General features: G+C 40.8%; 1 protein-coding gene across 1 annotated transcript; it reads left to right on the forward strand.

Annotated features, from left to right (window-relative positions):
• The first annotated feature begins 6 nt into the window (after nt 1-6).
• On the forward strand, nt 7-12344 carry PGRMC2 (progesterone receptor membrane component 2). Its single transcript, XM_057373299.1, has 3 exons — nt 7-360; nt 9962-10117; nt 11109-12344. The coding sequence occupies exons 1-3, from the start codon at nt 33-35 to the stop codon at nt 11204-11206; spliced, it is 582 nt and encodes a 193-aa protein (XP_057229282.1). The 5' UTR covers nt 7-32; the 3' UTR covers nt 11207-12344.
• The last annotated feature ends 2936 nt before the right edge of the window (nt 12345-15280 follow it).

Below are 15280 nucleotides of genomic sequence, written 5' to 3' on the forward strand. Positions count from 1 at the left end.
GTCCCGGGCGGGCGCGCGCTGTCCGGGCAGCGATGGCGGACGATGGGCAGGGGAGGCTCAGGACTGAGGGCGGCCGGGCGGGCGGCGCGGCCGTGGCGGGCGGCGAGATCCTGCTAGGCCTGGGGCTGCTGGCGCTGGCGCTGCTGGCGGCCTACCGGCTGTACCTGCGCTGGGGAAGGCGGAATGGGCCGGGGGGCGCGGCCCAGCAGGGCGAGGCCGCCGCGCTGCCGCGCATGAAGCGCCGGGATTTCTCCCTGGAGCAGCTGCGCGAGTTCGACGGCGCTCGCAACCCTCGCATCCTTTTGGCTGTCAACGGCAAAGTCTTCGACGTGACCAAAGGCAGCAAGTTCTACGGGCCCGGTGAGACRGCGGGGGGATGGGGGGAGTCCCGGCCTGGGACCCACCGGCGGTGTTACATTGGTGGTGCACAGCGGGGCTGAGTTCTCCTCAGGCACCCGTCATTGCTCCCGATGCCTTGATTTGGATGTGCCATGGTTAATTCTATTTTTTTTTTCCTTCTGTCTCTTTTAGTAGGTTTCCCAAGTGCAGCTGAGCAGTGCTTTCTTCGTTCTAGCGCTTACGGCTCAGGAGAGGAAACCAACCAGCTGGTTATTTGTTTAGGTGTAAATGCCATATTGAGTATGGGTTTTGGTCGGGATAGAGACAGGCAAGCAGAGCTCTGGGACTAGTATGTTGCTAATGTTGGGAACAGTGCAGGTATCAAGCCAGTCTCTCAGACAGAAAGACAGACAACATTCCTCTTCGGAGAGGAAATGTGTATTTCAAAGGTTCAGAAAAATAATTTGTATTCATCTTGTACATTGTGAAACTGCAGCCTATTTTCTCATGATAAACAGTGTTAATAACGAGGTGGGTAAACTTACTGGTGAGCACTGAGTTCACGTCTGATGCCAAAGGAAATGAAGGTTATGACTGCTGATAATTTTCTTCTTTAAACAATGGTGGTTTGGAAAACCTGATCTAATCAAACTATGCAGGAGTTTTCATAGTAGGCATGGCAGTCTTCCTTGTGAGAGGGGTGGAGGGGAGAGAGGATACCTCCCACTCCTCCAGGATATAGTTCAAGTTAAGTAATCATTATTATTTAATTATTGAGGTTACAAAAAGAAAAATACAGAGCTGGCATGTTACAGGTCTATGGTTCCTGGGGGGGAAAGGACAAGCAGCTGTGTGATTGAACTGGGCTAGAATTTTGTAACTCGTTACACTCAAAGTTTAAAATACCAGTTGCAGAAATTGAAACTGCTGTAATTGAATGAAAATGCTTTTTTTTGGCTGGGTACTGTAAAGGTTCACGATGGAATCTGAAGTACCTTGCCATGCTTTATGCTGTTTATTAACTAGTAAAGCAGAGAAAATGCAGCCTGGTGAGCTGCAGCTTTCGTGACACTTAATCAGGCCAGTTCTTTTGTTTCTCTTATTTAGGGGTTTTTAAACTGAGACCTGTGTGCTGACRTAAAATGCAGGTAATACACATTCTGCATGAGATTTAAAACACCAGTAAGCTGACAGAGTACTCCATGAAATGATACTGAACCATGATCCTAAATGTTCACTTTCTCTCTTTTGTGTATCAAACTTCAGTYAAATGTTAGGCCCTCCACTGTAGATACCATCAGTGGTTCACACTGTCAACKTTTGGAGGCCTGTTATTGTGAGGAAGCTAAAACTTAATGTTCTAGGACATCAATCTGCTTTTTGATAACTCGTAGCAGCTGGTTTCCTTAAAAGCAGTGCTTCTAGCCTTTTGTGGAGAGGGACAAAGAGGCTTTTTTATTTTTTTTTGTCCCTGTAGTGAAAGATTGCCTTTTTCCGACAGAAGTGACATSGTTTTTGTCTATCAGATCTGTAACTTGGACTGTTGCATATAAAGCTCAACCAGTGCATCATCAGCTCTGTTCTCTGCCAAACRTGTTGATTTTTGGATCATGCTGACGTGGTTTCTCTCTTTGGATGCATAATCAGGGAGTTTTTTTCTTGCAAGTGTTTTGTGGCTGAAAAGAAAAATACTAGTAGGTAGTTTGMAGGCTTTACAGACCTGAGAAGGGTTTAGGTGAAAGAGTCTCCTACAGCTGATWGAGAGCTTTTCAGAAAGGCTTCAGSCAGAGTAGCCAGATGTCCACAGCAGTTCTCATGGTGATTTTATGTCTYATAGCTGGAGTGTGGCAAGGGAAGTGCAAAGCATGGCTGAATTTTAACAGAAGAAGGAGCTGAGGACACTGGCTTTGCTGATATTTCAGGCACTGTCTGGGAGCCTTTAATAGTTTGTTGAGGTACTGATGTGAAGAAAGAGTGCTTCAGCTTTGAAGGCAGCAGAAAGCAGTGGCTGAAGGGTCGCTGTCCATCTTCAGCATGTCTGGAGTGCTGGGTTAATGTTGAATAACGTGGCTGTCTCGTGGCTTCTCACATCTTGATAGTAAGGTCAGGTTTTTCTCTTTCCGTGTAGTTTGGATGCCAAGGTGTTCCTTATTTTTCTGCTTAGAGCAGGAAGTGTAAAATGCACAAAATTGTCAGCTAGTCCAGATTTGTGTCCAACAATTGAGATTCCATTAAAGTTTCCAGCAAACTTCTGATTTTATTCCAGGCTCTCCTGGTTTTAAGTTTTTATCCAGTGAATCCAGCTATACTTTGGTCCATTTCATTGAAGATCCCTTTAYATACATACAGTTAAGGTATTTTTAAATATTGATAGACTGTTGAAGCCATCCTTTCAAACAGCYGTGACTGAAAATTACATTTTCTTGAACATTTAATCCAAATATTTCCCATTTTTTTTTGTTTTTCTCATGTAGTCTTCTTTAAGCCCTCCACCGTTTATCCAATTGGTATCCGGTTAGTCTTTGGTATGTCTTAATGTATTTAAGCTGAGAGCAAAGAAAGGTTACACTGCACAAATAGCAATCTGTGCCTCCAAAAACCACTTTGCTTATATTGAACTCTTAATTTAAAACTTTACTTGCCAAGTTATTTTCCAAAATGCTGCTCTATCCTGCAAATACACCTTTGTTTCAAGACTTCACTTAGGTGTGTCAAATGCCACTTCTTCTTGTGCCCAGATGAGTAAGTGACCTAGAATGCTTTGACTGATTATTAACTCTAATTAATTGCCTTTAGCTTTATCATCCACAAACTCAAAAGAAATAAAGTAAACAATTAGTGGTTCACTATGAGAAATAACACATAACCAGACTGTTGGAGAACCTCTATTGGGACAATATCCCATCTGTAATCACATCTCATGACTTAGGGTCTAATCATTAATACCTTTTGTGTGTGCTTTGTTGGTTTTTTATCTTATAATGAGACAGTTTTAACTTTTCATTTATTGTAGCATTCAGTTTTGTTGGTTTGTATCAAGATTTCTGATTGTATATTTGTCAAAGGAAGAGCATTGTAAGAGTTAAAGGACTTGATGTCAGCAAATCTTAATATTTAGCATTTGCACTGGCATGCTAAGGTAGTGCTGTAAACAGGTTTTTATTAACTTAGCAAATACTTGTGCATTTATGAAAATAGGCATCTTTGAGCATGACAAAGCAAGATTGTGTGCAACCCTGAGTATGCAACTGTTCACGTCACTTCTTGGTTCTTAATGTTTCATGATCTTAAAAAAATCAATTTGCTGACTTTCCTTCGTTGCAGTATGTTGTCACCRTCARCTCATTTCTCATCCCATGCTTGTCTTCCAAGATGCCATGAAGATTTCTGATCTTCCAAGTTTGCCAAGAGGAATAGATTAGATAGTGGTAGTTCCTTCTACAAAAAAATTCCATCATAGTTCATTTCTTGTGAAAGGAAAACTGCCTTTATTTCATTGCAGTAAACAGCTGACATTTTTTCTGATAATTTATATAAAAATAATCTGATGTTGTTAGACTTCCTTCAGAATTGKGTGCTGTACATCTCACTGTGTCCCTGTTGACCACATGGCAATGTTGCTTTTCTATACATCCTTTCCAAGAATATGGTTGGAGTGAAATGTTGCAGGAGGGGCACCACCTATGTTGTATTTGGAGAATACTGTTAAGGGTGGCCTTATCTCAAGAATACAACAGGCTGAGGGGTTACTGATAAGTACAGAGGATAAGACTGGGGAAAAGAAATGCCTTCTGTAAAGTGTGTAAAGTCTTCTCTGTGGTTCTGATGTTTGTCAGCAATTTGGTGTCTATATAGTGGAAGTGTTTCTCKCCCTGGGATTCAGCTTTTCAGAGAAGTGGTATTTCTGGATAAAGAGGTGGAGTTCCAGCCAGGAGCAGCAAAACTAAAAGGTGTATACCTGCATATTGGTGAGAGATARTTTCCATGCTTTTGGTTAAAGGGGGTAGTGCCTTTGCTACCAGCATGGAGGTTGTTCTGAGCCTCYRGGCAATGTTCATGGAGAGCAGTAAAGTGGTTTTGTGCAGGAAGATCAGCATTCTATCCCTCCTCTGCTTCTGCTTTGTGTGTCTGTCAACTCACTGTCTTTTCTTAAATTTCTTTTTCCTTTTTTCATAACCTCAGTACATTCCTTAAAACTTGAACGACTGTGTATTTGATAAGAGGTCTGTGTAAATTGCTAGTTCCTATTTAAACCAGTCATATTCCAGTCACAGAATTGGTTAGGCTGGAAAAAACCTCTGAGATCATTGAGTCACCTGATATTTGAGGGGCCTGATGAAGCAGTTGTGCTCAAAGCAGGATATATTAGATATGATAGTGACATCATTGGTAGTGACACGTTGATGTAAAGTCCAGTACACAGCAGCATCGCACTCGCTGAACAAAAAAACCTGGTCAGCATTGCTTGTCTTATTGTGAAATAAACTAGTGGTCAGTGGAACCAAGATGGGGAATCTAGGCCCTTCTGAGGAATGGAATTATCTTCCAGAAACCTGACTGCTGGACTACAGGCTCTCAGCAGTGCTTGTTGTCTGCCCCTTTAGTTGAAATTGGGTCATTGATTCTTGCACTTTTCTTYTTTTYYTTTTTTTTCACAGAGTTAAAAAGCAAGTAAGCAAAAGAGAGAGTGAGGCTCTCTGGCCTTGTGCCTGAGGAGTCAGGTTTAGACCCCTGTTTCTAAGCAGTTCCCATCTTAGCATGTAGACWTCCCATCTGTAGAATTCCCATTTTAGCATTTGGATTGGTCTCCTAAGAACACATACTTTCCATGCAAGTTGTAACTTAAAATTGACCCACATCTTTCCTTTCATGTAAATCTGGAGCAGTAAAGTTAAAATTATGTCACCTTGAATTCCCAGTGATAAATGTTATTAGAAGCCACCTGCTTTCAAGCTGCATCTCCACATGGCTTAGTCTAACTTTCAACTTCTTTATTCTCTCATGAAAGATGCTACACTGAGCAAATACATGTCAGGATTCAGATAGAAAATTTGAAATAGTGGAGTTTTCACTTTGATTTGGAGTGGAAAAGGTTGGCAAACTTACAGAGTAATGCAATTGTTAATAATTTTGTGGCCTGTCTCCCTTGTTCTTTTAACTCACATTAAAGGAGAGACTAATCCTTGTCTGCAAATTAACAAGTGTTGTCCATGAGTATTTGAGCTTCAGGCAAGACTGGGGTCTRTTTCCARTAGCTKTATGGAGCCCACAGATGAATATTTRGTGATTGCTTTGAAGTGYTTTYTGACTCATTGAAGAAACCAAAGCTGCTGGTTTAAAACTGAACCTTGTTGTTGACCTGTGCAGTTTCTTTAGAAAAATCACATGGACCCTGTGAAAATGGATACAATTCTTAGCTTACYTATCACTTCATTAGCTATAAAGTCCACATGTAGTGTATTCTTCGTGCTGCCCCTTGGAGCAATCCAAAGGTCAGTGTGCAACGTTCACCTTCRTTGCTGGTGTTGGAGTAACAGTCTGGGATGTTCCACAAAGCTGCTGCTGAGCTGAAAGGGTCAGGGAGCCTCTTTGGCAGCCAGAGATATACCCTTGAAGTTGGATGCCAGCATAGGTTTTGCTGGGGGAACTGTTGGCCACAGTGGCTGAAAATTGAAATGTGCTGTTCCAAAATCCAGTTTAGCCTGTTTTGGAGGAAGTGACTAGAAACAGTGCTTCCAAACAAAAACTTCATGGTTCAGAATTTTTTATATGGTGCTTTAGATTGAATAGCCTTTTCCTTTTCTGCATAGGAGAAATTAAATTTTCATTAGAGATTCAAAACAGGGCTGGGAGATGCATAAATCCCAAGTGGATTTTTATTGTCTGGAGAGACTTTGACTTTATGAATTCTCTACCCAGTTTATTGTGAATAAAGACAAATATCAGGCTGGAATAGGATGTCAGATTCCTCAAGGCTGCTAGATTCTTAACTGTATGTACTCTGCATGGAAGACAAGCTGCAGGTGGTGGGTAGCAACRTTTTGCATGTGTTGTAGCTTAGGGAAGGGTGTACTTTATACAAGGTGGAGTTGTGAGGTGGATGAGGACTTTATACAGGGGAAATGCAGTGGAGGTTAGATGTGCAGATAGGCAGGCAAATATGTGGGCTTGACAACTGGTCTGGGGCTAAAGTAAACAAAGGCTCTAAAACAGAGTGCTTTAATATGTGAAAGCCATAATGGGATGAAAAACGTTTTTCAAGGAACAGTTTTCCTTTATGGAAGACCTGTACCTCCATATAGCCAAGTAACATGTAGCAGATGTGTTTTAATTGGTTTTGACACTTTCCTGACTCCTGTTGTTGTGGTGTGCCAAATAGGAATGGGAGAAGAATTTTTTAAAGACATATTTGACTGTGATATAACAAATTTGGGGATACAGCAAAAAAAAAAAAAAAAAAAAACACTGAAATTTTGTGATACGGTGTCAGAAACTTGTTTTGGGTTACATACCTGTGTTACAAACCCTCTCTTCAGCATGTCTTTCATGTCATGCTGCAGTCAATTATTTACAGCAGGAGCCAGGCTAAATAAGTGGGCAGACAAAAGGAAAGGAAAGAAGGACCGTGGGTAGGGCTTGCAGACTAAAATTGCATCAGGCCATGAAAGAACTCCATGGGAGTGAGTGTGTGTAGGATTGCACTAATGTCTGTCAGAATCCTGTTCCTGAAGGGGTTTTCGTGTGCTCATATTTTCCTGGACACTTCTCCAAGTGCAGTGAAATCTGTTGTGCAAAATACATTTTAAGACTGTTGCACCAGTATTTTATATAAAAGTGAAYAACAGACATGGGCTTAGAGCAGAACCTGAAACCTCTATGTTTTGTATTAATATAAAATATTGTGTTTAAACTCGATGTAGAAGCACCTGAATGGAAGCTTTAAATCTTGAAGTAGATGGCACATACTGGGATTTCTGAACTTCTGCTTTAGCAACTAGGGTGAAGCCAAGCTTGCACCATTTAATAATAATCACAATTCAATATTTRCTTTTTAGTGTAGGATTAAAGAATAAGACACATTTCTAAGTTAGGTTTGCAGAGCTGGAATTTAAAGTGCTGTCTACTGAGTCCAAAGGTTGGTTTTTACAAGTTAGCATTCCACTGASTGCTTGGACCTGGCTTGATGATTCCTCTGTGACTTCTGACTACTTTTATAATAAACATTCTGGAATGTTAACATTCAAAATCAGTTTTAGAAAAGAAAAAAGAGAGTGGTGTAATAGCATCTGAGATTACAAGATACTTGCAGAAATTTTGCATGCATTAATCTTAATGCAAGCTGATACAGTCTAAAAGCTTTCAGGCTTTTAATTAAGTGTACTATTGAGATTTAAGAGTGTTCAGTGCTTGATACTGATAAATACGATGTCATCTCTTTTTAATATAAGTAATTGGAATCAAGCTGGTGGACCAAGAGGTGACATCTCAGCAGGTGCTGTGAAACTCCATAGATCCCTAAATGTAGGGTGGAAGGGAAGGGGAGCGGGGTGCTACTTTCTGATTAGCCCGAGTTTGAAAAATACCTTGTGCAGATAGTAGGATTTATGGACATATTTGCTCAAAACACTTYAGAGAAAGGAAAAACTGGGGACAGAATACTGTTGGTGGGATCATTAAGGAACAATTTATAATTGCTTTTTAGGATTTACTACTTGTGGTGTTTGTAAGAGCTGTTTAYAGCTCCCATGGTTTTCATTCAGAACATCAAAAAGAAGATCACTTGAATGATTGCTGTTTTGAATGAAGCAAGACTTTTTGTTTGAAAAACTCTGTGTTGTGTTGCAGATGATGCTCAGCACTGCCTCTTACCCTGTTCTGTGAAAGTGACTGAGCACGCAGAGTGCATTGGTATAGGATTGATTTTATCTCTAAATCCTGTTTTTCAGAAAATTACTTAATTCAGAGTGAAAATAGGAAAGATAGCCCTCTTGACTTTGTTTCTCTGAAGTACTGTAACTGTAGTCCCTGATCCCTGAGGCAGTTCTTGTGAACGCTGCTCCTGGAGCTAAATACCTGAAAGAATGGGCACAGAGATGCTGTTCATTATTATGTTCAGACTGGTACAGTGCAAACTTCCAGCTCATAGTTAATTTTCTGAYATCTCCTTCTTGTGAAACTGTGCTTTGAAATCAATTGGTTTATTTCCAGAGAGACAAGGGAATTGTCTTTGGCACACAGGACAACCTTCTGTTCTCAGGTTTGACTGTAAGCRGCTTACAATGCCCAGCACTCTGGGCTGGAAAGACGACAGCAGTTCTGGTGAGGACGTAGTTTCTTCTAATCCTTAGGGTACTCGGGTTCCCCGCTTCAGGAATTGTTGCTGCCGCGTTCAGCTCTGTCTCAACCCTGGAGTCAATGCCCGGCAAGAGCAGATAGGTGTGGTGGCTGGACCAGCGGCCTGGGAGGAACCAGCCTTTCGGAATGATTCCCCATGGCTCGTCCTGGTGCAGAAGAGCTCTGAGCTGCTCCAGCAGGCAATAGAGGGGGTGAAGGACAGTGTGTTGCCACTTGCTTGTGTTCATTCTTGCCCATGGGTGCTGCCTTTTCTTCAGGCTGACGGCCACTGTTGAGAGGTAAGCCAGAGAAGGGTTCTGGCCTGTTTACCATCAAGCAGGGACCACTCTGTAGCAGGCCTTGGGTATCTCTGTGGTGCTAGGCTGCTGCAGTTAATGCAGAAAAATTTAAAGTGGGTTTTTTTGTATTGGTTTGGTTTTTTTTAATTGATCTGAATTTAAGGTATTTGGTTTTAGGTCAAGAAAATCTAAGATAACAACGTGCTTGGAGTTTTTTCAGTTAAGTAAAATTTGGGAAAGCCAGTTACCAACTTTATTCTGCAAATTGTTGGTTTGCAAATCATCCATTTCTCTTGGTAATAATATTTATTTCACAGTCATTGCTCAAAATTTTATTGGGATATTTGTGCTGCWTTGCATTGGCCAAAAAGCACAGAGGAAGCAGTTGCTTTATATTCTTAACGTGACAATTTGTGCTTTTTCAAGAGCATTACAGGCTAAGGGTATGGGAGATCTGCTGCCCAAAATAAGAGAGGTGATTTCCTCAGAAGTAAGAAATGTCACAAAAGATTCAAAAAGTTGTGATTCTGTAAGTGAAGTGAAATCATTAATTAGTYCTCTTTAAAAAGTTTTATTTATTTATAATAATGGATTTCTGATTAAGATGTCAATGCAATTTGCTTCTGTTCCTGCCCGACTTGTAAATATTCAATGTGTTGCTTAATAGAAGTATATTTCTTTTGAATTCCAGCCTCTGGTCTCGTTGGAATTTGCATCAACTGGCTTGCATCAACTGACAGGGATTTTTCCAGATACCCCTTCAAAGCTATTTTCCTGGTTCTGCTTCTCTCAGCAGACTTTATCTCCTAGTGATATTAAAGATTGAATTGCAGTGCTGTTGAATGTCAAACAGCCATGGCATTGAAACTGCTGCTGTTCCCATCACTGCAGAAGTTTAATGTTTGGCTTTGGCAGACTGCGTAAAGAACTGAGATTTGCTCACAATAAACAAAGACGTGAAGGTATCAATTTTGTCTTTTTGTTTTCAGAGGGTCCATATGGAATATTTGCTGGCAGAGATGCCTCCAGGGGACTAGCAACTTTCTGTCTAGATAAAGATGCACTCAGAGATGAATATGATGACCTATCGGACTTAAATGCTGTACAGATGGAAAGTGTAAGAGAGTGGGAAATGCAATTTAAAGGTAAATTCTCAAATTATCAGCCTAAGGAAATGCTTTTAATAAAAATGACTGATTTGAGCTTGGGGAAGCTGTTAAAGAGATGTTGACAGTAATATTATCACAGACTGTGCTGAGTCAGAAGGGACCCCCAAAGATCATCCATTTCAACTCAGCCCTGCACAGAACCATCCCCAAGAATCCCACCAATGTGCCCGACAGTACTGTTCAAATGCTTCTTGAATTMTGTCAGGCTTGTGCTGTGTGACACTGGGAAGCCTCTTCTAGTGCCCAGCCAGCCTCTGGATGAAGAACCTTTTTCTAATATCCAACCTAACCCTCCCCGATGCAGAGAAGTGTCTGGCCCTCTTTGCCCCCTCATGAAGAAGTTGTAGACTGCAGTGAGGTCCCCCTTAATGTGTGTGCAGTGTAACTTTGTTAAGAAAAGACATGGGATTTCAGGCCTTTCTTCCACAGAGAGGCTTTTGCTATATCTTACTACGGCTTTTTTAAACTTTTCATTTTGTACAAGAAAACTCTTCTCTCAGCTCTTCAGCACAGCATTTCACTCTCAAATCTCATCAGCTTAGCTGGTGGAACTCCAGCTCAAGGTTGTTGGCTTTGGATGCTATGGAATTGTCCTTAGGACTAAGAGTGGTTTTAATGTAAAGGGTTGAATGAGTTTGTCTTGAAATAATTTCTGACAAATGTGGAAGTATGCCTCTGGAGGGAGGGGGAATCATTTTTCATGCTGAAGGATTGAAGAGCAGCTTCTAGGCCTTGGGTGATAAATTTTGCCTGATCAGCTGGAGGAGAATGGAAACAAAGTACAGTCAGAGAAAGTAATGGTAGAAAGATTGCTTTAGGAGGCTGAGCTTGCTGCTAAATTACCATCWATTTCAGTGATTGAGATTTAGAACCATAGTGTGTAGGAGAAAAAGTGAATTTGCAGTAGTATGGCTAGCAAGCAAATGCAGCTGTGTTTAATTGTAATGGAATCATAAATCTTTTTCAGAAAAATATGACTACGTAGGTAGACTCCTAAAACCAGGGGAAGAACCAGCAGAATACACAGATGAGGAAGATACCAAGGATCACACTAAACAGGAATGAACTTTGTAAACAACCAAAGTCAGGGGCCTTCGGAACTGCAACCTCTTTATTCCCCATCACAGAATGTCCTGCATCTTTGGGTACAGTTCATCTGCTGCGAAAAAACATTCAACAGGTTTTGTACAAGGAAAATTATATACTCACAAATGAAGATTTGAATACTAGACATTCTTTGTGCTGCCAAATTTTTTGTTGCAGTTTATTTGTAATGTCTGGTTAGGCTTCGTTAGTGAAGAGGGGCCAGGGATTTAAAGGCAAAAATGCTATTCCTTTTTATCAGTAAGCTGAAGCCTTCAACTAGTGTATCTTACAAGCTCTCTATAAGATGTGAGTCTTCAAGCTCAGAGGAAGGTTTGAATCTTGTTTCGTGTGTGTCTTCTCCTTCAGCATTAAAGAGAGATGTACTCATCCACATCAGCAGCAGTAGGTTAGACTACTGAAACTGGTGTTAAAATGTGAATTTCCAATTTTGTTTTGTAKGTGGGCGTTAGTAGCCTGGCAGAATACTTCAGTTCTCTAAGAGAAGTCCGTGTAGATTAGGATGGGGATAAAATTCATCCTTTTCTCAAAAGGATTGGGTAAAAATGTTTCTTCTGCAACAACTATTATCTGAAGCCTGCCTCTCCCCCTTTTTCCCATCCTCTAAATCAAATGGAATATTAATTGTGCCTTATTTCGCTTACTTAGACTTGAATTGTTTTAAGGGACAGCCCCCAAATTGCGGTTTCATAGTCACTACGAGCAGCAGTGAGACTGAATTGGAATGTTCTGTTGACTGGAAAACCTTGATGTCATTCTGTGTATAGAATGTAAAAGAGGAGTACTCAGTGTTACTGCCATATGTTAATACTACATATACTTAAATTAGCATTGTGATGGCCAAATGCATACTCCCATGCTTCTTTTTAATGAATTACAAACACACAAAAAAGTCTCCCTTCCTCCTCTTCCAGAAGCTGCCTAACTTTTGGGAGCATAGCCTTCACACCCCCATAGAGTGAAGGGGCGTTGCGCGCGTGTGTCTGTGTGTGTGTCTGTCTGAATGCAAGACTTGGGAGGGATTGTTTCTGCAGATATTGTAAATAYGAGTACCATTTTAATAAAGCATGTACAATACCACATGTGCTGTCAGACTCTGTGTAGAAGCTGTTAAGCAGAGCTGGAATATGCTGGGATGTCTTGGATAGATGAAGCAGCCACTGCTATTAATACTGCTCCTTGTCCCGGTGGAGTTATTTTCCCTTTCAAGTCCCAGCTGTTGAGGAATCTTGAAGACTTACTCAGGTAAGCTGTATTTAAGAGACTGAACCTGTGCCAGTGAATTTATGGTGGGGGGAGGAAAGCAATATAAATCAAGCATTTTAGGAATGTAGAGTATAAGGAATATACTCTACATATAGAGCAGCTTCATGGCTTACATTTGTACCTCTGGTTGCAGATTTCACCTGTKTAATTGTTACCTACAGTAACAATTTACATATATACATTCTGTTGAACTGGAAACTCTGAAATTCCAGGGGTGACTACTTTTTTATTCCTATTTGACTRAAAGAGATTCATATTGATGTAAATGAAATGAAACTCCTTTGAGGAATCGTGTGTAACTCACGTGTCCTCGAAGGCAGGTTGAATTCTCTTTCTTGCATCTCCAGCGTTGGAAGAGAATTATTTTAGCAAGGAAGAAGTAACAGAAATGGAGCAGTTTCTCCACAGAAGTGGTGTTTGCAGGCTCCTGTACAGGCTGGACACTCCAGGGAGGTGTGAAKTCAGCAGGCACTGACTTCTGCTTGGGTCACGTCCTTATAAGCTGAGCAAYGGTGCAGTGTCCAGGCTTGGGCTGAGTGTCTGCTACTCATCTAACTCTACTGAAATGCTGAGCATGCTGCTGTAACTAACCACAGAAATATGTGGTTTAGATGGAACAGTGGGAGCTAACGGGATAAATAAAAGCCTCCTTGCACAGGACAGGGGCTGGGMGTAATTAAACACCAGTTCTATATCTGGATGCTTCACCAGGGAATTTTTTTCTTTTGAGTCTCACTAAAGAGGTTTTACACTACATTTACAGTATGCCTTTCACTTTTAGCTATTGCACAGCTGTTGCACCTCTTCATGGCACCCAGCTTGTCTGGCTGTGGAACAAGAAAAAGCAGCTTGCCCAACTCTCCCTTAGGACAATTGGATAAGGCTTTTTCCCTTCAGGCTTCYACATGAAAATACATGTATGTGTATATAGGTTCTGCTATACAGGGTCCTAGCCGGAGGTTCTTGACACATACTGTGAGTTTCTCTGCTCTTCACTCAGCTCTTGGTGTTGCTACATCAGGCACATCTGTAGCTTGAGCTGTGCCTCATGCTWGTATGAGCTTGATGGATTAACTTCCTGCTGGAGGAAGAAAGGTAACTTGAAAGAAGGGTTGTTTTGCATCTGCTGTGACTTACCAGCTCAAGTGCAGCCTTTTCCCTTGCTATCAGAAAGGCAATGAAGCTTAATCACCATGAAGTTACRTGTAGTTCTGTTRGTTTTTAAAWATTGTTTYAGAAGGACARTGCTTAAATTTTAACTTTTATGATTAGCTGATTAAGAAGATAGGTAGAGGGTGAGTTTTGCTTTGAAGCATCTTAATTATAACTAGGAAGAATACAAAACTTACCCTGTGCCAGCAGAATGTTGCATAGACTTAATCCTTAATTTTGATGTTTGGTGGATTTAAATTAACTTCATCCATCCTACGTACAAAGTCACTAGTGATCTAAAGCTGACAACCTAAAAAAAGGGCTTTAAAACACACTGTAGCTTTCATATTTATAAAAAGTTGACACACACACAGCATAATTTAGCATAACATCAGATCCATCCAAACTCAGTGCAATTATTATAATAATTTGATGGAGGCGTTCAACCTTGGAACATTTGTGTCAATCACTTGGTCAAAATTCACTGTTAAATAAAATGATAGGTTGGTACTGTGTTAAATTTTGTTTAWGCAACATGAGGGTCTTGATGGAAGAACTTCCCATCTTTAGAAACGAAATACATTTCCAGTTTAATATATGATTTGTTTTCCTGAGCTACACTTGGTGTTAAATGAGTTTTAGTCATCATTTGTTTTGACACTTCTGCCTCATTTTGTACACCACTTCCCAAAAATGCTTCATTTTGGCAGCAGATATATTTTCAATCCTGCTTAGTTACAAAAAAAAAAAAAAAGGTACCATGTTGTTACTTGATCTGAACATTTTGAATTTCCAGTGAGGACTACAGAATGATCTCACATACTTGCACTTTTTTGTATCTTTTTATTGAGCTAGATCTATTTTTCCTTGMCTGTAGTTTAAATTTTCTATCATTCAGAGTTGGGCACGGCCTATAAAATCAGTTTGGCACTCTGCTACTGATGTTTAACTACCTCAGTTCTAAGCTATTTTCTAACCTTTTTTTCTTTCTGCAAAATTAGTTTGATTTTACTGTCTTCCCTGTAAATGCAGGGAGCAGTTAAACCTTTCACAGCCTTTGAGTGTCTTTGACAATACAKTAAGAGTTTGTGGGGTTTCACTTCCTATAGGAAGAGATACTATTCCTCTGGAATAGTACAAAAGATCTGGCTCTTTATTCCTTTCCTCCTTAACATGAGTAATARTGTAACTCTGCCCTTCTATATGGGAAGCAAATCCTCCTGCCTTGTAATTTATGGTTAAAGATAAAAGTTTCCTAATAGGTGCTCACAGATTGGGTTGAGCTTGCTTTGACAGAACCTGTGTGCCAGGGCTGGCTGAAATGCAGGTGAAGGGTTGTTCAYTGAAATCCCAAAAGCACCGAGGCTGAAGACAGCAGGGAAGAAAGCTCTTGAGGTGACAGATTGAGCCTGGTGGAGCTGTGGAATTTGTGGGGAAGAGATCCTCAGCTACTCTGAAGTGTCCTCTCTGCCTGGAGCCGAGGGAGTGTCATTTGTCACCTCAGCAGTGCCTGAAGCAAAGGCTGCAGGGTGGAGGCTGCTGTGAATACAAATTCTTTTCCATCCATTCTAATGCACTGTCTCCCAGAGAAATCCAAAATCCCTGTTCAAACACAGA

Source organism: Malurus melanocephalus, unplaced genomic scaffold, assembly GCF_030028575.1.
Source record: "Malurus melanocephalus ecotype Western Australia unplaced genomic scaffold, MMel_1.1 scaffold_192, whole genome shotgun sequence".
NCBI lineage: Eukaryota > Metazoa > Chordata > Aves > Passeriformes > Maluridae > Malurus > Malurus melanocephalus.